Source organism: Ascaphus truei, chromosome 3, assembly GCF_040206685.1.
Source record: "Ascaphus truei isolate aAscTru1 chromosome 3, aAscTru1.hap1, whole genome shotgun sequence".
Lineage (NCBI taxonomy): Eukaryota > Metazoa > Chordata > Amphibia > Anura > Ascaphidae > Ascaphus > Ascaphus truei.
In genome coordinates this window covers 4386225-4412757 of record NC_134485.1, presented here as the reverse complement: position 1 = coordinate 4412757, position 26533 = coordinate 4386225, and the positions used below count along the sequence as shown (strand labels likewise).

Genomic DNA, 26533 nt, shown 5'->3' with positions numbered 1-26533 from the left:
CTTGGTGTTAGTATGTATGCAGTAGGACAGTCCGTATGTAGGTAGGGATTGGTGTTAGTATGTGTGCAGTCCGTATGAAGGAGGTGTTAGTATGTGTGTGGTAGGACAGTCCGTATGGCGGACGTGGGGCTTGGTGTTAGTATGTGTGCAGTAGGACAGTCCGTAGGGAGAAGGTGGGGCTTTGTGTTAGTATGTGTGCAGTAGGACAGTCCATATGGAGGAGGTCGGACTTGGTGTTAGTATGCTGAGCAGTAGGACAGTCCGTATGGAGGAGGTGGGACTTGGTGTTAGTATGTGTGCACTAGGACAGTTCGTATGGAGGAGGTGGGACTTGGTGTTAGTATGCTGAGCGGTAGGACAGTCCGTTTGGAGGTGGTGGGACTTGGTGTTAGTATTCTGAGCGGTAGGACAGTCCATATGGAGGAGGTGGGACTTGGTGTTAGTATGTGTGCAGTAGGACAGTCCATATGGAGGAGGTGGGACTTGGTGTTAATATGTGTGCGGTACAAAAGTCCGTATGGAGAGGGTGGGGCTTTGTATTAGTATGTGTGCAGTAGGACAGTCAGTATGGAGGTGGGGATTGGTGTTATTATGTGTGTGGTACAAAAGTCCGTATGGAGAGGGCGGGGCTTGGCGATGGTATGCTGAGCGGTAGGACAGTCCCTATGGAGGTGAGGCTTGGTGATAGTATGTATGCAGTAGGACAGTCCTTATGTAGGTAGGGATTGGTGTTAGTATGTGTGCAGTCCGTATGGAGGAGGTGGGACTTGGTGTTAGTATGTGTGCGGTAGGACAGTCCGTATGGAGGAGGTGGTGATTGGTGTTAGTATGTGTGCGGTAGGACAGTCCGTATGGAGGAGGTGGGACTTGGTGTTAGTATGTGTGCAGTAGGACAGTCCGTATGGAGGAAGTGGGACTTGGTGTTAGTATGTCTGCAGTAGGACAGTCCGTATGGAGGAGGTGGGGATTGGTGTTAGTATGTGTGCAGTAGGACAGTCCGTATGGAGGAGGTGGGACTTGGTGTTGGTATGTCTGCGGTAGGACAGTCCGTATGGAGGAGGTGGGACTTGGTGTTAGTATGTGTGCAGTAGGACAGTCCGTATGGAGGAGGTGGGGATTGGTGTTAGTATGTGTGCGGTAGGACAGTCCGTATGGAGGAGGTGGGACTTGGTGTTAGTATGTGTGCGGTAGGACAGTCCGTATGGAGGAGGTGGGAATTGGTGTTAGTATGTGTGCGGTAGGACAGTCCGTATGGAGGAGGTGGGACTTGGTGTTAGTATGTGTGCGGTAGGACAGTCCGTATGGAGGAGGTGGGACTTGGTGTTAGTATGTGTGCGGTAGGACAGTCCGTATGGAGGAGGTGGGACTTGGTGTTGGTATGTGTGCGGTAGGACAGTCCGTATGGAGGAGGTGGGGATTGGTGTTAGTATGTGTGCGGTAGGACAGTCTGTATGGAGGAGGTGGGACTTGGTGTTAGTATGTGTGCGGTAGGACAGTCCGTATGGAGGAGGTGGGACTTGGTGTTAGTATGTGTGCGGTAGGACAGTCCGTATGGAGGAGGTGGGGATTGGTGTTAGTATGTGTGCGGTAGGACAGTCCGTATGGAGGGGGTGGGGATTGGTGTTAGTATGTGTGCGTTAGGACAGTCCGTATGGAGGAGGTGGGACTTGGTGTTAGTATGTGTGCGGTACGACGGTCCGTATCTCTATTACTCTCTATCTCTCTCGCCATCCATGTACGTAGCACTTTACAGCAGTAATGCACGTGACATACTGTAATAGAAGAGGCTGAATGCCTCAGAATGGGATTCACTTTGTGTTTTTTTTTTTATTCTCTTTATCACCACACGGTTTTTTGTTTACATAGTTCTTTAGTTTGGGGGAGGGGGGGTCCTTCAAATATTCACTACGTTTTCTAATAATAATTAAAAAAAAAAAAAACAATGGAAACTTTTTTTCTAATTCATGAATATTTGAAAATGCGAAAAACAAACTTTTTGCTGCAAATTCTAATTGTGAAAAAGGATCTCTCTCTGTAGCAGTAGAAACACGTGACCTTAGTTCACGCCCAATCCAGCGCACACGATTTGTGAAGTGGTTTCTCTCTGCGTCTCTTTACATTATTGGGGGTGGGGGGGTTTGTTCCCTCTCCCCGCCCTGGAAACCCCCTCCCCATGTGCCTTGTGTTTCAGTAAGAAGATGTCTCATGCGTCCTCTCAGCCTGGGATGTCTGAGGATCTCAAGAAGCTCCAGCAAGAGATGAACGTTGACAACACGAAGGAGGTGGATTTCTTCCTCCTGCTGGACAATCTGCTGGCTCAGGAGGTGACAGTAATGGTCTCACGCGGCCCGCGGGCGCATTTCCCAGCTTTAGAAGTTGGTTGTGTCCGGGTTTTCCCGAAGCACGATGGCAGATCCTGACTTGTATAACCTCTTCGGAGCACGAGCAGGGGTTCATGTGATGGGGCACCCGGCCTTGTGCAGTTGCACTTTCAAAATGTTATGCTTTAAATAAATAATAATTACGTACACGTTGACTTTGAGAGAAATTCCCACGTCTTCCTTTCTGCTAACTGCAGTCGCTTCGTAGTTATGAAGCCGTATCGTTGAATAATTAGTAGTTTTGTATTGCAATAATTGCAGGGCCCATTCAATATGGCTGCCTCTCTGAAATGAGATCTCTGCAACAGCGACTGCATTACAGGAGACGACACAGTGTACAGTACTTCAGCCCTTTGCTGTTTGGAGAGCAGCAGTAAGGCGTAGAAGAGATGCCGTGTGTTCAGATCCGGGGTTTCCTTGCGCTTTGCCGTTCTCTCCTACGAGACTTTGCTCCGGACAAATAGCCGATTCCACTCTCGTGTTTTTCTTCCTTGTTCCTGGTGCAGGTTCATGGATTCCCGTGCGCCTTAAAGCAGAAAAGCCAGCTGCAGAGGACAGAACGGAGGGTCATCGACATTGTCTCGTATGTCATGGGGCCCAGTAACAGGTGGGATAACGCCTGCGCCGTGTTTTACAAATGACTTGAGGTTGTTCTTGGAGAAAATCTGTTTCCTGTACAGTTCGGGCTGTCGCCTTTTATACAAACCGTGAAGTGATGCACTCAATACATGAGCGTTGTGAGGCTCTTATACCAGTCTCACCTTCAGAACTAATGCTCTCCTTCCGAACTAATGCTCTCCTTCCGAACTAATGCTCTCCTTCCGAACTAATGCTCTCCTTCCGAACTAATGCTCTCCTTCCGAACTAATGCTCTCCTTCCGAACTAATGCTCTCCTTCCGAACTAATGCTCTCCTTCCGAACTAATGCTCTCCTTCCGAACTAATGCTCTCCTTCCGAACTAATGCTCTCCTTCCGAACTAATGCTCTCCTTCCGAACTAATGCTCTCCTTCCGCACTAATGCTCTCCTTCCGAACTAATGCTCTCCTTCCGCACTAATGCTCTCCTTCCGCACTAATGCTCTCCTTCCGCACTAATGCTCTCCTTCCGCACTAATGCTCTCCTTCAGAACTAATGCTCTCCTTCAGAACTAATACTTTTCAGAACTAATACTCTCCTTCAGAATTAATACTCTCTCTGAACTAATACTCTCCTTCAGAACTAATGGTCTCCTTCAGAACTAATACTCTCCTTCAGAACTAATGCTCTCCTTCAGAGTTAATACTCTCTCTGAACATGATATGCTGAATCACAACAAACAATTCCCCTTGTGATATAACAGCACAGGTCATTTGAACATCTTGTGCATATTATCTGCAGACCGTAGTTGTGAAGCAATCAAATCAGGTGTATTCATTACAGAGATGAGAAGCTGCTACACTGATCCACTAAAAGATATCACTACTTGCAAACAAGAGTAGAGATGACTTGGAAACCCTTTCTGTTGTAGGGTCGGTGAAATAGACTAAAAACTCTTGCGGCAGAAAGCTTTGCGCGGTGCCTGGCGCGGTGCCTGTCCTGCGCCCGGGATTGGACTTCAGATACAGAGGAGGAGAAAGATAGGAGATCATCTTATATATGTACTGTATATGTATATATGTACTGTATATGTATATATGTACTGTATATGTATTAGTATATATGCACTGACACTGTACACTGCTTTACAGACACTGGATCTTATATATGTACTGTATATGTATATGTATATATGCACTGACACTGTACACTGCTTTACAGACACTGGATCTTATATATGTACTGTATATGTATATATGTACTGACACTGTACTTTACAGACACTGTGGATCTTATATGTACTGTATATGTATATATGTACTGACACTGTACACTATGCTTTACAGACACTGGATCTTATATGTACTGCATATGTATATATGTACTGTATATGTACTGACACTGTACACTATGCTTTACAGACACTGGATCTTATATGTACTGCATATGTATATATGTACTGTATATGTATATATGTACTGACACTGTACACAGTGCTTTACAGACACTGGGGTCTAATCTCGAATCGTTAACTCATTAGCACATCCTTTCTATTCACTATAATGGGATAATGATTTCAAAGCCAATACCTCATTGATTATATGTAGTAAATTCCATACTGTGTGTATGTGTATGTATATACTGTACATACACACATATACACACCGTAACCTGGCACAGAAGTGCACCTTATTTGCCTGCCGCAGGTAATGTGTTCACTTACCCTAAAAACCATACCCTGTTACTCTAAAGACCCCAACACCTTAAGTAACCTTAATCCCTAATTCTAACGGTAATCATTGGCCGAAACGTTCAGCGGCTGAACTTCTGCGGTGAAACGGTCGCGTCTAATAGTCCCATCCCGCGTAGGGAGGCAGAAGACATGCGTGGAAGAGCATTGATGGGTAGAGCAGTGGGGTCAAGGGTGTGTACAGTGTGTACAGTTTGTGTGCGCCCTTATGTACCAGGCCATGAGCACTCGCTCGTTAGACAGCAGTTAGCCCGATAACAACAGAAGTCCACCATAAACTTCAGTTACCGACACCCGGGCTCCTGCTGCATAGTAAATCATTACAGGAGCGAAGACATGACGCGGATACACCAGAAGTTGTGAGGGAAGGGAGAGGTTTCCCAATGGGAGAGGTTTCCCAATGGGAGAGGTTTCCCAATGGGAGAGGTTTCCCAATGGGAGAGGTTTCCCAATGGGAGAGGTTTCCCAATGGGAGAGGTTCCCCAATGGGAGAGGTTCCCCAATGGGAGAGGTTCCCCAATGGGAGACGACACCGGAGATAACTTTGAGGCGAGGGCAAGAGACAAACTTGGACATTGCGTGAAATTAATCGCCTACAAGGCTTAGACATTGGAGAAACTCCGAATAAACCGTTCCCGGTGACCTGTATCGTAGAGTTCTCAAAACTTAAAGGAGGGTTTGCAGGAACTGCTGGATTATTAATCAAAATAGCAAGACCCCCATTATGGAAGGAGACTGTTACGCCGGTGCTGCACGCAGACCAGACCCGTCCCCTGAGCTGAAGGGGGAAGTGGTAATACACGCACCCGCAGCAAAGGGAGCGTGTCCGGATTGTGGTATGAAGCGTTGCCAGGCCAGGTGTAGTAAGGTAGACAATACTTGCCGGTACCGGTTGTAGAGATAGAGTGAAGGATGCCTCGCCAAAGTCAGGGAGTGGAGAGTGGAGATAGGTCGTAGTCCAAGCCGTGTTCAAGGGGTTACCAGAGTGAGCGTTGTCCAAGGAGTGCCGAGATCGAGAGCCAGAGGGGGTAGTCGTACAAGCCGCGTCAGAACCTGTGAAAACACTGAGAGAATCCAGAAGTACTTCCATACAGAGACTATGTCGAGCAAAGACTGAGAGCAGAGAGGAGCTAGATAAAGCAGGAAGGTCCAATTAGGATCGGAGGCGGGACAGGAAGAGCTACAGGGAGACACTGCAGATTGGTGCAGGCATAACAGGCCAGGTGAGTCTTGTTAGTAACCTGAGTATGCCCGTGCAGTGTGAGGGGGCGGAGCCTGAGGTCCGGGGGACGGGAATAAGAGTGTGCAGACTGAGCGTGCTCCGTAACTCGTGTACGCGTGTGAACCGAGCCAGTTGATGGTGCAGGTGTGCGTGCAGGAGGGCGTGGGCGCGCCCGGCGCTGAGCAGAGGAATCGCCGAGGGGAGTGATTCCGCGACGGCGGCAGGGGCGAGGAGCCGTGGAGGCCGGTAAGGCAGGATTGTTTTGTGTGTCCAGGGGCTCCCTGCGGGGAGGGAGTGCTCTGTGTGGGAAGCGAGGAGAACGCCGATTCCTGACAGTACCCCCCTCTTCAGGAACGGCCTCAGGACGGTCTAAGAACGGTTTCTCTGGAAACTTTTTCCTGAAGGACTTAAGAAGGGCCGGGGCATGAATGTCCTTTGAAGGTACCCAGGATCTCTCTTCAGGGCCAAAGCCCTTCCACTGCACCAAGAACTGGAGCTGACCCCTGGATAGGCGAGAATCCAAAAGAGAGTGAACTTCGTATTCCTCGTTATTTTGTACAGTAATGGGATCCGGTTTACGAGTCTGATCCGGAAAGAAGTGACTGGAGATAAATGGTTTTAAGAGCAACACATGAAAGACATTGGGAATCTTCATACTGGGTGGTAGTTGGAGCCGGTATGCCACGGGATTGATTTGTTCACAAATAGAGAAGGGACCCAGGAACTTAGGTGCCAGTTTAGGAGATGGTACCTTGAGGTGGATATTCCTAGAGGATAGCCATACCAAATCCCCTGGTTTGTAACTGGGCGCCGAACGACGACGACGATCGGCCTGTAGTTTCGATCTGCGGGAGGAGTTGAGAAGGGTAGACTGAATCCTGGACCATGCGGTTTGGAGGGAAGAAATGCGTTCATCTACGGCTGGAACTCCAGAAGGAATGTTGGGGATGGGAAGACAGGGAGGGTGGAACCCATAATTTATAAAGAAGGGCGACTCCCGGGTGGACTCGTTGTTGGCAGAATTGACGGCATACTCTGCCCAAGAGAGGAGTTGAGCCCAATCATCCTGGAAATCGGATATAAAACATCTCAGGTACTTCTCCAGGGATTGATTGATTCTCTCCGTTTGTCCATTGGACTGAGGATGATAGGCGGAAGAGAAGGAAGAAGAGATGCCCAATCTCTTCGTGAAAGCTCTCCAAAATTTGGATACGAACTGAGAACCTCTGTCAGAAACAATGGACGAAGGGATCCCATGAATCCGGAAAATCTGCTCCGTAAAGATATCAGCAAGGGCGGGGGAGGTGGGTAATCCTTTAAGTGGAATGAAATGGGACATCTTCGAGAACCTGTCCATGACCACCAAAATAGTGTTCATTCCTCTGGACCTGGGCAACTCCACGATGAAGTCCATAGAAATGTGGGACCAGGGGCGGTCGGGAACTGGAAAGGGTAACAGAAAACCCTGAGGCTTTTGACGGAGAGTCTTGCTTTGAGCGCACGTGGGGCATGCGCAGGTAAACTCCAGAATATCTTGAGACATCCTTGGCCACCAGAAATTCCGATGAATGAGATCAGTAGTCTTCTTAAAACCTGGATGACCTGCAGATTTAGAGGAGTGACCCCAAGACAGGACCTCTGGAACAAATTTGGATGGTACAAAGAGTTTGTTGTCGGGAACGACCAAGTCCTTGGGAATGCATCTCTGGGAGTGCAAAATCTTGTCAAGATTCTTGAAAGAAGACGTGGCAAGAATCCTCTCGTGGAAGGATAGTCTCCAAAGATTCCTCTGGCCTCTCTTCAGAAGAATGTATTCGGGAGAGTGCGTCTGCCTTTACGTTCTTGGTCCCGGGGATATAGGAAAGGTGAAAATCGAATCGAGAAAAAAAAAAGAGCCAAACGAGCCTGTCGTGGACCAAGGCGTCGAGCGTTCTCTATGTAAAGAAGGTTCTTGTGGTCCGTGAGAATAGTAAACTGCTCTTTCGACCCCTCCAGCAGGTGTCTCCACTCTTGAAGAGCCATCTTCACGGCCAGAAGTTCCCTGTTACCCATGTCATAGTTCCTCTCGGCAGACGAGAATTTCTTGGAAAAATATGCACAGGGATGTAACGTATCTTGGGGCGTGGGTCTCTGGGAAAGAACGGCACCAGCGCCGCAATCAGAAGCGTCGACCTCCAGGACGAAGGGAAGTTCGATGTTGGGATGACGGAGAATAGGTGCGGATATAAAGGCTTCCTTGAGTGTCTCGAAGGCGGAGATGGCCTCGGATGACCAAGCAGAAGGATCAGCTCCTTTTTTGGTGAGCGCAGTAAGGGGTGCCACAATGGTGGAAAAACTCCGTATAAACTTACGATAGTAATTAGCGAACCCTAAAAAACGTTGTATGGCTTTGAGAGAGTTGGGTCTTGGCCATTCAGTGACTGCTTGAAGTTTACCGGAGTCCATCATAAACCCCTCATCGGAAATGATATACCCCAGGAATGGAGTAGAGGTCTGATGAAAGGTGCACTTCTCCAGTTTGGCGTACAAATGGTGTTCACGGAGACGGGAAAGGACGTAGGAGGTGTGGCGTATATAGTCCTGGAGATCTTTGGAAAAAATCAGGATATCATCCAAGTATACAATAACAAAAATATTGAGTACCTTACGAAAGACGTCGTTGATGAAATCCTGGAAGACAGCGGGAGCATTACATAAGCCGAAAGGCATTACCAGATATTCCATTATCCACTACGCGTGTTGAAGGCCGTCTTCCATTCATCCCCCTTCCTGATGCGCACCAGGTTATAGGCACCACACAGATCCAACTTGGAAAAAATCTTGGCCCCCTGTAATTTATCGAACAGTTCGGTAATAAGGCGAAGGGGGTAACGATTTTTAATAGTGATGTGGTTTAAACCCCTGTAGTCGATGCAAGGCCTCAACGACCCGTCCTTTTTCTTGACGAAGAAAAACACAGCCCCTGCTGGGGAATTGGAGTGACGAATAAAGCCTTTCTTGAGATTCTCCTGGATCTATTCATCCATAGCGTGAGATTCTGGTAACGACAAGGGGTAGGTCTTGGACTTGGGTAGGGAGTAACCTGGAACTAGATCGATCGGACAATCGTAAGTCCTGTGTGGCGGCAAGAGGTCTGACTACCTTATTGAAAACGTCCCGGAATTGATGGTAAACGGAAGGTAGAATAACTTCGGGAACAGAGGTATTGGCCAGCAGTTGATGAGTCTCGTCTGACCTCGGCCTCCAGGAAATGGGAGCAGAGGAAGTCCAGTCAATGAGAGGATTGTTAAGCTGTAGCCAAGGAAGACCAAGGGTGATGGGTATCCCAGGAGCGTGAATGGCATCGAGAACTAAGATCTCCTTTGTGCAGATGTGAGGACAGAAGCAAGGGAGCCGTCTCTAAGGAGATGTGGGCCGGGGTAAGAGGACGTCCATCGATACCGACGAGTGCGATGGGAACCTTCTTTCTCACGAGTGGTATGCGGTTTAACCTGGCGAATTCAAGATCCACAAAGTTTCCTCCAGCTCCTGAGTCAATGAAAGCGGCAGTAGAAGTCTTGAACTTATCGCCTGAAAGGGAGACTGGAAATGTAAGTTTCTTAGGGAGTTCACCTTTAGAAAGGGGACGTGGAGACATTACACCCAGAGAGAGCCCCTCTGTACTCACTGGGTGTTCCCGTTTCCCGGACGCAGTGGACACTCCCGAACCAGATGTTCCATGGATCCGCAGTAGAAACACAATCCCCCGGCGTGGCGGAACTGCCGTATCGGTGTGCGGATGCGTTGTACCCCCAATTGCATTGGCTCTGGCAACTCCAGTGCAGGACGAAGAGGTATGGTAGCACTTGGGGGAGCAGGAGTGTTGCTGGGAGTACTGGAGAACGGAACTTGAAAGTTATGGACGCGAGTGCGCTGACGCTCTGAGCGGCGTACCTGGATACGTTGATCCACTCGGACAGCCAAATCAATGAGGACCTCCAATTGATCCGGCCTGGATTGGCGAGAGTTCATCCTTAATGGGATCTGCCAGGCCTTGCCAGAACACGGAGACGAGAGCCTCTTGTCCCCAGTTAGTCTCGGCTGCTAGAGTCCGGAATTCCACAGCATATTGCGTCACCATTCGCCGTCCCCGAGTGATCTGGAGGAGAGAAACAGACGCCATCGCCCGACGAGCGGGAGAATCGAATAATTGTTGAAACTCTGCTTTAAATGCCAGATAATCTTGGGTAAGGTCAGAACGTCGCTCCAAAACCGAGGAAGCCCAAGCCAGCGCTGCCAGTGAGGAGGTTATAAATGTAGCTTGCGATCAGTATTGTAGAGATGGGGGGCCATTTCAAACTGCACCTCACACTGGTTTAGGAAACCCCTACAATCTTGCGGTTCACCTGCATAAGGCTTGGGGGGAGGAATCCTTACATCTGAGCTGCTAACTGCGCTTGCGGAGTGGGGGCTTACATCTGGCGGGGTCGCGGTCGGTACCCTGTCTGAGAGTACTGCGACCTGGCGTGTAACTGCCATAATTTGATCCGCCATGACCTGGTTTTGCTGAAGCAGATTGGAGAGAAACTGTTGAAGTTCGGTCTGGTCTGCGTCTTGTGGGCTCGACAATGTTACGCCGGTGCTGCCCGCAGACCAGACCCGTCCCCTGAGCTGAAGGGGGAAGTGGTAATACATGCACCCGCAGCAAAGGGAGCATGTCCGGAGTGTGGTATGAAGCGTTGCCAGGCCAGGTGTAGTAAGGTAGACAATACTTGCCGGTACCGGTTGTAGAGATAGAGTGAAGGATGCCTCGCCGAAGTCAGGGAGTGGAGAGTGGAGATAGGTCGTAGTCCAAGCCGTGTTCAAGGGGTTACCAGAGTGAGCGTTGTCCAAGGAGTGCCGAGATCGAGAGCCCGAGGGGGTAGTCGTACGAGCTGCGTCAGAACCTGTGAAAACACTGAGAGAATCCAGAAGTACTTCCATGCAGAGACTATGTCGAGCAAAGACTGAGAGCAGAGAGGAGCTAGATAAAGCAGGAAGGTCCAATTAGGAACGGAGGCGGGACAGGAAGAGCTACAGGGAGACACTGCAGATTGGTGCAGGCATAACAGGCCAGGTGAGTCTTGTTGGTAACCTGAGTATGCTCGTGCAGTGTGCGGGGACGGAGCCTGAGGTCCGGGGGACGGGAATAAGAGTGTGCAGACTGAGCATGCTCCGTAACTCGTGTACGCGCGTGAACCGGGGCAGTGGATGGTGCAGGTGTGCGTGCAGGAGGGCGTGGGCGCACCCGGCGCTGAGCAGATGAATCGCCGAGGGGAGTGATCCCGCGATGGTGGCAGGGGCGAGGAGCCGTGGAGGCCGGTAAGGCAGGATTGCTTTGTGTCTCCAGGGGCTCCCTGCGGGGAGGGAGTGCTCTGTGTGGGGAGCGCGGAGAACGCCGATTCCTGACAGAGACTGGGTCCGAGCTCCAGGATTTCGTCCCAGCTTCTACGATTTGATGGTTTTGGTGAACGCCCCCCCTCCCCCCAAACACAACAGGGGGGTTTCCATGAAATGACCACGGTTTTATTCATACTGCCTGCCGCCTATTACTCGGTGTTACTTTCCAGTACCTTCCGATATGAAAAGGGGCCGTCTCTCTTAGGACCAATGAGAATTCATGTAGTGATATGATACCTTCAGTATTGGGGATTTAAAAAATATATATATTTTTATATTAACGTTTTTTTAACCCTTATTCAATTGTTTTATTTTTGCCTTAACAAAAATGACCCATATTTCTGTAGGAAGGATATAGATAAAATACATAGTAATGCGCTAAGTCATTGAGCGTATCGGAAGCAGCAGCGCGGCCTTCTCGTCTTCTGTTGTATGTGTTAGGTTAGGGGTGCTCAACTCGGGGGCCGCCAACAGGTCCGGTTTAAGGATATCCCTGCTTCAGCACAGGTGGTGCAGTCCTTGGCTGAGCCACCGGATTGAGCCACCTGTGCTGAAGCAGGGATATCCTGAAAACCCGGCCCGTTGGTGGCCCTGGAGGACCCCTGCATTAGGTCAGAAACCCAGTAACACTGCGAAGGTTTTGGGGTTTGAGCTGACCCGTATTTCCCCTCGGTAACAGAACCGAGACTTGTGCAGGAGACTTGTGAAGGAGACTGTTGTGTTTTGTGGCAAATTGCAACGTATTTATTTTTTCTCTCCTTGTAAAGTTATCGTAATGACATAATTGGCCAAACATCACCAAGTGGGGAGCGATAAAGTATGTGCGCGGGGGGGGGTGGAAATAAAGTATGTGCGCGGGGAGGGGGAGCGATAAAGTATGTGCGCGGGGGGGAGCGATAAAGTATGTGCGCGGGGGGGGGAGCGATAAAGTATGTGCGCGGGGGGGAGGGGAGCGATAAAGTATGTGCGCGGGGGGGAGCGATAAAGTTAGTGCGCGGGGGGGAGGGGAGCGATAAAGTATGTGCGCGGGGGGGGAGCGATAAAGTATGTGCGCGGGGGGGGGAGGGGAGCGATAAAGTATGTGCGCGGGGGGGAGCGATAAAGTATGTGCGCGGGGGGGGGAGGGGAGCGATAAAGTATGTGCGCGGGGGGAGCGATAAAGTATGTGCGCGGGGGGGAGGGGAGCGATAAAGTATGTGCGCGGGGGGGAGCGATAAAGTATGTGCGCGGGGGGGGAGGGGAGCGATAAAGTATGTGCGCGGGGGGGGAGCGATAAAGTATGTGCGCGGGGGGGGAGGGGAGCGATAAAGTATGTGCGCGGGGGGGGGAGCGATAAAGTATGTGCGCGGGGGGGAGCGATAAAGTATGTGCGCGGGGGGGGGGAGCGATAAAGTATGTGCGCGGGGGGGGGGGAGGGGAGCGATAAAGTATGTGCGCGGGGGGGAGCGATAAAGTTAGTGCGCGGGGGGAGGGGAGCGATAAAGTATGTGCGCGGGGGGGAGCGATAAAGTATGTGCGCGGGGGGGGGAGGGGAGCGATAAAGTATGTGCGCGGGGGGAGCGATAAAGTATGTGCGCGGGGGGGGGGAGCGATAAAGTATGTGCGCGGGGGGGGGGTGGAAATAAAGTATGTGCGCGGGGAGGGGGAGCGATAAAGTATGTGCGCGGGGGGAGCGATAAAGTATGTGCGCGGGGGGGAGCGATAAAGTATGTGCGCGGGGGGGGGGAGCGATAAAGTATGTGCGCGGGGGGGGGGAGGGGAGCGATAAAGTATGTGCGCGGGGGGAGCGATAAAGTTAGTGCGCGGGGGGGAGGGGAGCGATAAAGTATGTGCGCGGGGGGGGAGCGATAAAGTATGTGCGCGGGGGGGGGAGGGGAGCGATAAAGTATGTGCGCGGGGGGAGCGATAAAGTATGTGCGCGGGGGGGGGAGGGGAGCGATAAAGTATGTGCGCGGGGGGGAGCGATAAAGTATGTGCGCGGGGGGGAGGGGAGCGATAAAGTATGTGCGCGGGGGGGGGAGGGGAGCGATAAAGTATGTGCGCGGGGGGGAGCGATAAAGTTAGTGCGCGGGGGGAGGGGAGCGATAAAGTATGTGCGCGGGGGGGAGCGATAAAGTATGTGCGCGGGGGGGGAGGGGAGCGATAAAGTATGTGCGCGGGGGGGGAGCGATAAAGTATGTGCGCGGGGGGGAGGGGAGCGATAAAGTATGTGTGCGGGGGGGAGGGGAGCGATAAAGTATGTGCGCGGGGGGGGAGCGATAAAGTATGTGCGCGGAGGGGAGGGGAGCGATAAAGTATGTGCGCAGGGGGGGAGGGGAGCGATAAAGTATGTGCGCGGGGGGGAGGGGAGCGATAAAGTATGTGCGCAGGGGGGGAGGGGAGCGATAAAGTATGTGCGCGGGGGGGGGGGAGCGATAAAGTATGTGCGCGGGGGGGGAGGGGAGCGATAAAGTATGTGCGCGGGGGGGGGAGCGATAAAGTATGTGCGCGGGGGGGGGAGCGATAAAGTATGTGCGCGGGGGGGGGGAGGGGAGCGATAAAGTATGTGCGCGGGGGGGAGCGATAAAGTTAGTGCGCGGGGGGAGGGGAGCGATAAAGTATGTGCGCGGGGGGGGAGCGATAAAGTATGTGCGCGGGGGGGGGAGGGGAGCGATAAAGTATGTGCGCGGGGGGGAGCGATAAAGTATGTGCGCGGGGGGGGGAGCGATAAAGTATGTGCGCGGGGGGGGAGCGATAAAGTATGTGCGCGGGGGGGGGGAGCGATAAAGTATGTGCGCGGGGGGGAGCGATAAAGTATGTGCGCAGGGGGGAGGGGAGCGATAAAGTATGTGTGCGGGGGGGAGGGGAGCGATAAAGTATGTGCGCGGGGGGGGAGCGATAAAGTATGTGCGCGGGGGGGAGGGGAGCGATATAAAGTATGTGCGCGGGGGGGAGGGGAGCGATAAAGTATGTGCGCGGGGGGGGAGGGGAGCGATAAAGTATGTGCGCGGGGGGGGAGGGGAGCGATAAAGTATGTGCGCGGGGGGGAGGGGAGCGATAAAGTATGTGTGCGGGGGGGAGGGGAGCGATAAAGTATGTGCGCGGGGGGGAGGGGAGCGATAAAGTATGTGCGCGGGGGGGAGGGGAGCGATAAAGTATGTGCGCGGGGGGGGAGCGATAAAGTATGTGCGCGGGGGGGAGGGGAGCGATAAAGTATGTGCGCGGGGGGGGAGAGGAGCGATAAAGTATGTGCGCGGGGGGGGGAGGGGAGCGATAAAGTATGTGCGCGGGGGGGGAGGGGAGCGATAAAGTATGTGCGCGGGGGGGGAGGGGAGCGATAAAGTATGTGCGCGGGGGGGGGGAGCGATAAAGTATGTGCGCGGGGGGGGAGCGATAAAGTATGTGCGCGGGGGGGGGAGCGATAAAGTATGTGCGCGGGGGGGGAGCGATAAAGTATGTGCGCGGGGGGGGAGCGATAAAGTATGTGCGCGGGGGGGAGCGATAAAGTATGTGCGCGGGGGGGAGCGATAAAGTATGTGCGCGCGGGGGGGAGGTGAGCGATAAAGTATGTGCGCGGGGGGGAGCGATAAAGTATGTGCGCGGGGGGGGAGCGATAAAGTATGTGCGCGGGGGGGGAGGGGAGCGATAAAGTATGTGTGCGGGGGGGAGGGGAGCGATAAAGTATGTGCGCGGGGGGGGAGCGATAAAGTATGTGCGCGGGGGGGAGGTGAGCGATAAAGTATGTGCGCAGGGGGGGAGGGGAGCGATAAAGTATGTGCGCGGGGGGGAGGGGAGCGATAAAGTATGTGCGCAGGGGGGGAGGGGAGCGATAAAGTATGTGCGCGGGGGGGGGAGCGATAAAGTATGTGCGCGGGGGGGGAGGGGAGCGATAAAGTATGTGCGCGGGGGGGGAGCGATAAAGTATGTGCGCGGGGGGGGGGAGGGGAGCGATAAAGTATGTGCGCGGGGGGGAGCGATAAAATTAGTGCGCGGGGGGAGGGGAGCGATAAAGTATGTGCGCGGGGGGGGAGCGATAAAGTATGTGCGCGGGGGGGGGAGGGGAGCGATAAAGTATGTGCGCGGGGGGGGGCGATAAAGTATGTGCGCGGGGGGGGAGCGATAAAGTATGTGCGCGGGGGGGGGAGCGATAAAGTATGTGCGCGGGGGGGAGCGATAAAGTATGTGCGCAGGGGGGAGGGGAGCGATAAAGTATGTGTGCGGGGGGGAGGGGAGCGATAAAGTATGTGCGCGGGGGGGGAGCGATAAAGTATGTGCGCGGGGGGGAGGGGAGCGATAAAGTATGTGCGCGGGGGGGGAGGGGAGCGATAAAGTATGTGCGCGGGGGGGGAGGGGAGCGATAAAGTATGTGCGCGGGGGGGGAGGGGAGCGATAAAGTATGTGCGCGGGGGGGAGGGGAGCGATAAAGTATGTGCGCGGGGGGGAGGGGAGCGATAAAGTATGTGCGCGGGGGGGAGGGGAGCGATAAAGTATGTGCGCGGGGGGGAGGGGAGCGATAAAGTATGTGCGCGGGGGGGGAGCGATAAAGTATGTGCGCGGGGGGGAGGGGAGCGATAAAGTATGTGCGCGGGGGGGGAGGGGAGCGATAAAGTATGTGCGCGGGGGGGGAGGGGAGCGATAAAGTATGTGCGCGGGGGGGGAGGGGAGCGATAAAGTATGTGCGCGGGGGGGGAGGGGAGCGATAAAGTATGTGCGCGGGGGGGGGGAGCGATAAAGTATGTGCGCGGGGGGGGAGCGATAAAGTATGTGCGCGGGGGGGGGAGCGATAAAGTATGTGCGCGGGGGGGGGGAGGGGAGCGATAAAGTTAGTGTGCGGGGGGGGAGCGATAAAGTTAGTGCGCGGGGGGAGGGGAGCGATAAAGTATGTGCGCGGGGGGGGAGCGATAAAGTATGTGCGCGGGGGGGGAGGGGAGCGATAAAGTATGTGCGCGGGGGGGAGCGATAAAGTATGTGCGCGGGGGGGAGGGGAGCGATAAAGTATGTGCGCGGGGGGGGAGCGATAAAGTATGTGCGCGGGGGGGAGGGGAGCGATAAAGTATGTGCGCGGGGGGAGCGATAAAGTATGTGCGCGGTGGGGGAGGGATAAAGTATGTGCGCGGGGGGGGAGGGGAGCGATAAAGTATGTGCGCGGGGGGGAGCGGAGCGATAAAGTATGTGCGTGGGGGGGGGAGGGGAGCGATAAAGTATGTGCGCGGGGGGAGGGATAAAGTATGTGTGCGGGGGGGAGGGATAAAGTATGTGCGCGGGGGGGAGGGGAGCGATAAAGTATGTGTGCGGGGGGGGAGCGATAAAGTATGTGCGCGGGGAGGGGAGCGATAAAGTATGTGCGCGGGGGGGAGGGGAGCGATAAAGTATGTGTGCGGGGGGGGGGGAGCGATAAAGTATGTGCGCGGGGAGGGAGTGGAGCGATAAAGTATGTGCGCGGGGGGGGGGGGGGCGGAAATAAAGAGGTTCAGCGAAACGGTCTCGCCCGCAAGAAGCCGGTTCCCTAACCCCAATAAGTAACTGCGTGTTTTATAGGGAGGTTCTCCGGCTGAGCGTCGGGACGCTGCTGCACACGCTGCAAGCAAACATGCTGGAGGTGACCACCTCTCGGGGCGGCGACGTGGAGGCCAGGTACTGTACAGAGGGACCTTGCTATTGTGCGGCTGGGCTTGGAGGTTCTGGTACCAGGTACTGTACAGAGGGACCTTGCTATTGTACTGCGGGGCTTGGAGGTTCTGGTACCAGTATATAATATAATATTTGACCAGTTTTGAATAGTGCAGGGAGGCCAACTCCAGTCCTCCAGAGCCATCAACAGCTCAGGTTTTCAGGATATCCCTGCTTCAGCACAGGAGGTTCAATCAGTGGCTCAGTCTTTGACTTGTCCTGAAGCAGGGATATCCTTGAACTTGACCTGTTGGTGGCCCTTGAGGACTGGAGTTGGCCAGTCAACGACTGCGCCACTGATTGAGCCACCTGTGCTGAAGCAGGGATATCCTGACCTGTTGCTGGCCTTTAAGACTGGACTTGGCCGTCCCTGCTATAGAGCGTAACACTGTTTGGTTTTGGGATAATCGGGGAACCAGGTCCCAGAGCAAACACAAAGTAACGCTGCTAGTGGCTGGCCGTTCACTTGGAGAAGGGGCCCGTGGGGTGTCACAAGCTCAGCCAGGGAGAGCCTGTGCTGGTCATAGAGGGCATCACAACCCGCGGCAATCCTGCAACAGGACGGGAGGAGGGGAAATGCTAATGGAAAAGATGCCGCTGGCCTAACGATGCCCGCGTCCCAGTCCTGCTGCTGCTGCCGCCGCCGCCGCCGCCGCCCCACATATTAAACTGCTTAATCCATCTGTAGTACGCAGGAGGGCGATGGGCGTTCGTGTGCTAGTTACAGCGATGGGAACGGCAGACGTACTGTTTAATATAATGTTATTTTTCCTTATTGTTTAATCATTTAGAAAGGTGGATACCCGTTATAACTGTATATTTGATGCGCGTTATAGAAAGAGTATACGTTGTATAGGCTGTGTGGGTCCTTGCGCACCAGTATGCTTGCACATTGTATGGATGCTTAGACTGGGAGAGCGATTGGAAACGGGTGTCACATGGCAGCGAATGCAGCTCAGTTGGGTTGTGGAATTGTATTGTATGTCTTTATTTATATAGCGCCAAAAGTGTACTCAGCGCTTCACAAAGAATACAGTACAGGGAATTAAAATGACACAATAAGTGCAGCAAAATCAGACAATAGGAAAGGAAATCCCTGCCCCGAAGAGCTTACACTCTAAGAGGTATGATGGGAGACTTAGAGACAGCAGATGAGGGAATAAGTGCTGTATGGCAGTGCTTGGCCACAATGGGTGGTAGGAGTGGCTGAGTAACCATGAGTGCAGGCTGTTGGGATGCTTAACTTGTGGGGTGAGTTTTAAGGTTAGTCCGTATTAAATCAGAAGGTTAACACAATTTACAGGGGAAGAGATGGCAGGGAGGCATGAATGAGAACAGGTGGGTATGTCTGGGTCCAGGCTTAGGGTAGATCCCCAGCAGCAGGAAGGAGCAGATAGAGGGTGTGAATAGAGGATTTGTGTGGGTGCTTTTTATTGAGGGGTAAAGAAGTTGTTGGGAGAGAGGTGTATAAATAATGGTGCAGTGGGGAGTGGGGAAATTGGAGAGAACAGAAACGTTCACAAAGTAGTGAGGAAACAGTAAGCAAAAACAAGCAATAGGGAGGGCATGGTGAGATGCAGGGGGAGAGGGCATAGTGAGATGCAGGAGGAGAGCGGCACAGTGAGATGCAGGAGGAGAGGGCATAGTGAGATGCAGGAGGAGAGGGCATAGTGAGATGCAGGAGGAGAGGGCACAGTGAGATGCAGGAGGAGAGGGCATACTAAGATGCAGGAGGAGAGGGCATAGTGAGATGCAGGAAGAGAGGGCATAGTGAGATGCAGGAGGAGAGGGCATACTAAGATGCAGGGGGAGAGGGCACGGTGAGATGCAGGAGGAGAGGGCATAGTGAGATGCAGGAAGAGAGGGCATAGTGAGATGCAGGAGGAGAGGGCATACTAAGATGCAGGGGGAGAGGGCACGGTGAGATGCAGGGGGAGAGGGCATAGTGAGATGCAGGGGGAGAGGGCACAGTGAGATGCAGGGGGAGAGGGCACAGTGAGATGCAGGGGGAGAGGGCACAGTGAGATGCAGGAGGAGAGGGCACAGTGAGATGCAGGGGGAGAGGGCACAGTGAGATGCAGGAGGAGAGGGCATAGTGAGATGCAGGAGGAGAGGGCACAGTGAGATGCAGGAGGAGAGGGCATAGTGAAATGCAGGAGGAGAGGGCACAGTGAGATGCAGGGGGAGAGGGCACAGTGAGATGCAGGGAGAGAGGGCATAGTGAGATGCAGGGGGAGAGGGCACAGTGAGATGCAGGGGGAGAGGGCACAGTGAGATGCAGGGGGAGAGGGCACAGTGAGATGCAGGGGGAGAGGGCACAGTGAGATGCAGGGGGAGAGGGCACAGTGAGATGCAGGAGGAGAGGGCACAGTGAGATGCAGGGGGAGAGGGCACAGTGAGATGCAGGGGGAGAGGGCACTGTGAGATGCAGGGGGAGAGGGCACAGTGAGATGCAGGAGGAGAGGGCACAGTGAGATGCAGGGGGAGAGGGCACAGTGAGATGCAGGAGGAGAGGGCACAGTGAGATGCAGGGGGAGAGGGCATAGTGAGATGCAGGAGGAGAGGGCATAGTGAGATGCAGGAGGAGAGGGCACAGTGAGATGCAGGGGGAGAGGGCACAGTGAGATGCAGGAGGAGAGGGCACAGTGAGATGCAGGGGGAGAGGGCATAGTGAGATGCAGGAGGAGAGGGCATAGTGAGATGCAGGAGGAGAGGGCACAGTGAGATGCAGGGGGAGAGGGCATAGTGAGATGCAGGAGGAGAGGGCATAGTGAGATGCAGGGGGAGAGGGCATAGTGAGATGCAGGAGGAGAGGGCACAGTGAGATGCAGGGGGAGAGGGCATAGTGAGATGCAGGAGGAGAGGGCACAGTGAGATGCAGGGGGAGAGGGCACAGTGAGATGCAGGAGGAGAGGGCATAGTGAGATGCAGGAGGAGAGGGCATAGTGAGATGCAGGGGGAGAGGGCACAGTGAGATGCAGGGGGAGAGGGCACAGTGAGATGCAGGGGGAGAGGGCACAGTGAGATGCAGGGGGAGAGGGCACAGTGAGATGCAGGAGGAGAGGGCATAGTGAGATGCAGGAGGAGAGGGCATAGTGAGATGCAGGGGGAGAGGGCACAGTGAGATGCAGGGGGAGAGGGCACAGTGAGATGCAGGGGGAGAGGGCACAGTGAGATGCAGGGGGAGAGGGCACAGTGAGATGCAGGGGGAGAGGGCACAGTGAGATGCAGGGGGAGAGGGCACAGTGAGATGCAGGGGGAGAGGGCACAGTGAGATGCAGGAGGAGAGGGCATAGTGAGATGCAGGAGGAGAGGGCATAGTGAGATGCAGGGGGAGAGGGCACAGTGAGATGCAGGGGGAGAGGGCACAGTGAGATGCAGGGGGAGAGGGCACAGTGAGATGCAGGGGGAGAGGGCACAGTGAGATGCAGGGGGAGAGGGCACAGTGAGATGCAGGGGGAGAGGGCACAGTGAGATGCAGGGGGAGAGGGCACAGTGAGATGCAGGGGGAGAGGGCACAGTGAGATGCAGGGGGAGAGGGCACAGTGAGATGCAGGGGGAGAGGGCACAGTGAGATGCAGGGGGAGAGGGCATAGTGAGATGCAGGGGGAGAGGGCATAGTGAGATGCAGGAGGAGAGGGCACAGTGAGATGCAGGAGGAGAGGGCACAGTGAGATGCAGGGGGAGAGGGCACAGTGAGATGCAGGAGGAGAGGGCATAGTGAGATGCAGGGGGAGAGGGCACAGTGAGATGCAGGGGGAGAGGGCATAGTGAGATGCAGGAGGAGAGGGCACAGTGAGATGCAGGGGGAGAGGGCACAGTGAGATGCAGGGGGAGAGGGCACAGTGAGATGCAGGAGGAGAGGGCACAGTGAGATGCAGGGGGAGAGGGCACAGTGAGATGCAGGGGGAGAGGGCATAGTGAGATGCATGAGGAGAGGGCACAGTGAGATGCAGGAGGAGAGGGCACAGTGAGATGCACTGGGAGAGGGCACAGTGAGATGCAGGGGGAGAGGGCACAGTGAGATGCAGGAGGAGAGGGCACAGTGAGATGCAGGAGGAGAGGGCACAGTGAGATGCAGGAGGAGAGGGCACAGTGAGATGCAGGAGGAGAGGGCACAGTGAGATGCAGGAGGAGAGGGCACAGTGAGATGCAGGAGGAGAGGGCATAGTGAGATGCAGGGGGAGAGGGCACAGTGAGATGCAGGAGGAGAGGGCACAGTGAGATGCATGAGGAGAGGGCACAGTGAGATGCAGGAGGAGAGGGCACAGTGAGATGCACTGGGAGAGGGCACAGTGAGATGCACTGGGAGAGGGCACAGTGAGATGCAGGGGGAGAGGGCACAGTGAGATGCAGGAGGAGAGGGCACAGTGAGATGCAGGGGGAGAGGGCACAGTGAGATGCAGGGGGAGAGGGCACAGTGAGATGCAGGGGGAGAGGGCACAGTGAGATGCAGGGGGAGAGGGCACAGTGAGATGCAGGGGGAGAGTTCTCACAGCTGCAGAATCCGGATCTTCCTCCAATTTCATCTCCAAAATGAACTCCAGACACTTTCAATGTTACACTTTAAGATGTTGCGCAGCCAAAATACCCTGCCTTATATAGTTAAACACATTCACTTGACTAACAATGAAGGGAGGGGTCTGCCTGTTCAGCTCACACCAGGTAGATGTTAATTTGATGAAAGTTCCTCCAGTTGTTAGATAGAAATCAGACCAGTGACAGCTGCAAAGTCTCCGGCTCCCCAGTAATCTGCTCACTGAACGTCCTTCCTCAGGAAGCTCTTCCTCTATGCTGCGCACGATGTGACCATCATACCACTTCTTATGGCCCTGGGCATCTTTGACAAGAAGTGGCCTCCTTATGCCGCGGATCTGACTCTGGAACTTTATCAGCACCAGCTCTCCCAGGAATGGTTTGCTCGTCTCACTTACAACGGGGAGGTAAGAACGCTCTCTTCCTGGGATTCTACTGCGCAACAAGGCGCGCTCTGGCTGCAGAGACACTGTGACATTATACCGGGGGGCTGGCTGCAGAGACACTGTGACATTATACCGGGGGGCTGGCTGCAGAGGCACTGTGACATTATACCGGGGGGCTGGCTGCAGAGGCACTGTGACATTATACCGGGGGGCTGGCTGCAGTGATACTGTGACATTATACCGGAGGGCTGGCTGCAGAGGCACTGTGACATTATACCGGGGGGCTGGCTGCAGAGACACTGTGACATTATACCGGGGGGCTGGCTGCAGTGACACTGTAAAACATACAGGACACCTACAAGCTCCAATTGAACCCCCAAAATAACCACAACATATATATAAGCGTATAAGTGTCACAGAGGAGTGCAACTGAGCATGGCAATATATATTTAAAACCAGAGACAGAACATGAAACACAGACAGAGCTCAGTGCACATCCAATTAAACTTATACACGGTAAAGTGCCTAAATATATATGTATAGATATCTATTAAATAAAATGATCTTTTAGTTTAATATTTTGGCCAAAGTGTTGTAAGCCCCTGAGCCACTACACGGCAGACCACATCGCAAGGGTCCCTAACACTAATATAAATTCTTAATAACCTGTGCATTACCAGGAAGAATATATTGTATGTTATATACAGCTGGGGGCGGCTGCATGTGATATATTGTATGTTATATACAGCTGGGGGCGCCTGCATGTGATATATTGTATGTTATATACAGCTGGGGGCGGCTGCATGTGATATATTGTATGTTATATACAGCTGGGGGTGGCTGCACGTGATATATTGTATGTTATATACAGCTGGGGGCGGCTGCATGTGATATATTGTATGTTATATACAGCTGGGGGCGCCTGCATGTGATATATTGTATGTTATATACAGCTGGGGGCGCCTGCGTGTGATATATTGTATGTTATATACAGCTGGGGGTGCCTCCATGTGATATATTGTATGTTATATACAGCTGGGGGCGGCTGCACGTGATATATTGTATGTTATATACAGCTGGGGGCGCCTGCGCGTGATATATTGTATGTTATATACAGCTGGGGGCGCCTGCGCGTGATATATTGTATGTTATATACAGCTGGGGGCGGCTGCATGTGATATATTGTATGTTATGTACAGCTGGGGGCGGCTGCATGTGATATATTGTATGTTATATACAGCTGGGGGCGGCTGCATGTGATATATTGTATGTTATATACAGCTGGGGGCGGCTGCATGTGATATATTGTATGTTATATACAGCTGGGGGCGGCTGCATGTGATATATTGTATGTTATATACAGCTGGGGGCGGCTGCATGTGATATATTGTATGTTATGTACAGCTGGGGCGGCTGCACTTGATATATTGTATGTTATGTACAGCTGGGGGCGGCTGCACGTGATATATTGTATGTTATGTACAGCTGGGGGCGGCTGCACGTGATATATTGTATGTTATGTACAGCTGGGGGCGGCTGCATGTGATATATTGTATGTTATGTACAGCTGGGGGCGGCTGCATGTGATATATTGTATGTTATGTACAGCTGGGGGCGGCTGCATGTGATATATTGTATGTTATACACAGCTGGGGGCGGCTGCATGTGATATATTGTATGTTATACACAGCTGGGAGCGGCTGCATGTGATATATTGTATGTTATATACAGCTGGGGGCGGCTGCATGTGATATATTGTATGTTATATACAGCTGGGGGCGGCTGCATGTGATATATTGTATGTTATATACAGCTGGGGGCGCCTGCATGTGATATATTGTATGTTATATACAGCTGGGGGCGGCTGCATGTGATATATTGTATGTTATATACAGCTGGGGGCGCCTGCATGTGATATATTGTATGTTATATACAGCTGGGGGCGGCTGCATGTGATATATTGTATGTTATATACAGCTGGGGGCGGCTGCATGTGATATATTGTATGTTATATACAGCTGGGGGCGGCTGCATGTGATATATTGTATGTTAAATACAGCTGGGGGCGGCTGCATGTGATATATTGTATGTTAAATACAGCTGGGGGCGGCTGCACGTGATATATTGTATGTTATATACAGCTGGGGGCGCCTGCACGTGATATATTGTATGTTATATACAGCTGGGGGCGGCTGCATGTGATATATTGTATGTTATATACAGCTGGGGGCGCCTGCATGTGATATATTGTATGTTATATACAGCTGGGGGCGCCTGCATGTGATATATTGTATGTTATATACAGCTGGGGGCGGCTGCATGTGATATATTGTATGTTATATACAGCTGGGGGCGGCTGCACGTGATATATTGTATGTTATTTACAGCTGGGGGCGGCTGCATGTGATATATTGTATGTTATATACAGCTGGGGGCGCCTGCATGTGATATATTGTATGTTATATACAGCTGGGGGCGCCTGCATTTGTTTCTCATGGAAAAAGGAAACACCAAGAAATATTCGATATTTGGATCTCCCTTAAATGCACACGGGGTTTTCCTACCCCCAACACTGCCCCCTTGTGGTTTCATGTGATAGGACAGGAGTCAAATTAATTTAGGGTCCCTGTGTCCCAGGCAGGTGCACGCGACGCCCTGTGCTTCAGGGATTATTTATTACGTAGGGAAGTGACCGCGTCGTGTTCTGGCGTCTCCTGGGATCGCCCCGCTCGGTATGTCTGGCCCAGAATCCTCTCTTCTGTTTCTCATGTAATTCTCTCTCTGGGTGATGTGCTGTTGGTGCCCATCACCGGCCGGGAGGTGCTGTAGGTGCCGCTACCAGCGAGGGATACTCTGTACTCTTATATATTACGGGACGCATGCACAGAGCTTTCCCGATGCTGCGGTGACTATGGCCAGACAATGTGTTCCTGAAACGCTCTCTTTCACTGAGGGACATTCACATAGATCGCGGCTTGTATGGGAAAGCCTGTTACTGGGGCAGAAAGGTGACGTCTTTTCTTCTCCGTAGGAACAAGTGGTGAAAGGCTGTGGCGCCGGACTCTGCCCCCTGCAGGATTTCCTGGGCGCGCTCGCCGAGTTTGTTCTGAGCCCTGAAGAATACAAGATCCTCTGCTGCATCACAGAGACGGACAATGCACATAACCTGCACAAATAGCTCTGTGACCCCCGTTCCCCCTCCCCCAGCGCACCAAAAAAACCTCCGCTATATCCACGGAGCGCGAGTTCAGTGCTCAAGGGCTGCCACAAAGGCTAGTAACAAGGAAGGCTGGGCTACCACAAAGGCTAGTAACAAGGAAGGCTGGGCTACCACAAAGGCTAGTAACAAGGAAGGCTGGGCTACCACAAAGGCTAGTAACAAGGAAGGCTGGGCTACCACAAAGGCTAGTAACAAGGAAGGCTGGGCTACCACAAAGGCTAGTAACAAGGAAGGCTGGGCTACCACAAAGGCTAGTAACAAGGAAGGCTGGGCTACCACAAAGGCTAGTAACAAGGAAAGCTGGGCTACTACAAAGGCTAGTAACAAGGAAGGCTGGGCTACTACAAAGGCTAGTAACAAGGAAGGCAGGGCTACTACAAAGGCTAGTAACAAGGAAGGCAGGGCTACCACAAAGGCTAGTAACAAGGAAGGCTGAGCCAACAAGTTTAGTGTTGGCTAAATCATAACTTCCCAGAGTGCTGTGCGGCCCTCGGGACTGAACTCCAGCCCCTCTGTCCCACCTGAAACCCAGTGCCTCAATAGATCCGTGTCCGATCCGATCCTTCTGTGGCGTCCTCACCACTCGCTGCTGTATACTTGTAACCCCCGGACGGATCTCCTCCGGGGAACGGCAGCGAGCGGTTTTATAGCTCTGTTTTTGTGAACGTTTGAGTTGCTGTGAAGAGGTCTGAGAAATTTACTACATTTTGAAATAAAATAGATATCCTTTTTGTACCGTATCCCAATGGATATACAGTATTCGGATTTGTCGCACTGAAATAGTTCATATAAAACAACGCCACGAAGAGTTAACGCCGCATTACATGAGAAAAGGGGGGGGGGGTCTCAGAGCTGCGTTAATTTCAGCTCCGGGGCCCCCGGCTGCCCGAGATACCCCCGGAGGGGCCGCGGGAGCATTAAATAGTACAATTAAAAAAATGGCAGTTGAGGTGTGTGTGTGCGTGTGTGCGTGCGTGCGTGTGTGTGTGTGTGTGTGTGTGTGTGTGTGTGTGCGTGTGCGCGTGCGCGCGCGCTGTGTCACGGATACATTCTTCCCCATATCATGGGCCGCGTGTCTGTAAGTAAGAGCAGAAAGAAGAAGGAACAGAGGGCACAGCGGATTTTGCTAATTCTAACTCATTTATTGAGCCAACACAACGTTTCGACCGTGATGGTCTTTTTCAAGTAACAATGGCATAAACAAAATCTATTCTAACAACATATAAATAGTGCCCCAAATCCCCACAATGCAACCTGTTCAATCAGTGTTGATGACGTCCATGTGCTTAATCAGCCCCTTGAATCAATGTCCAGTGTGCAAGCTTGAATAGGTGATCCCCAACAGCTGTAAGTCCTCCTGTGGATATCGTGATGTTCATGTCCTCCCACTTCC

General features: G+C 52.9%; 1 protein-coding gene across 1 annotated transcript in view; it reads left to right on the top strand.

The window, feature by feature from the left end:
* Window positions 1-25880, top strand: part of ACP6 (acid phosphatase 6, lysophosphatidic) — a 56153-nt gene extending 30273 nt beyond the window's left edge. The window contains exons 6-10 of the mRNA XM_075593534.1: window positions 2192-2324; window positions 2888-2988; window positions 16867-16962; window positions 21776-21941; window positions 24952-25880. Of these exons, the coding sequence (XP_075449649.1) occupies window positions 2192-2324; window positions 2888-2988; window positions 16867-16962; window positions 21776-21941; window positions 24952-25098 (643 nt within the window). The 3' untranslated portion in view covers window positions 25099-25880. The remainder of the gene's footprint in view (window positions 1-2191; window positions 2325-2887; window positions 2989-16866; window positions 16963-21775; window positions 21942-24951) is intronic.
* Window positions 25881-26533: the final 653 nt, after the last annotated feature.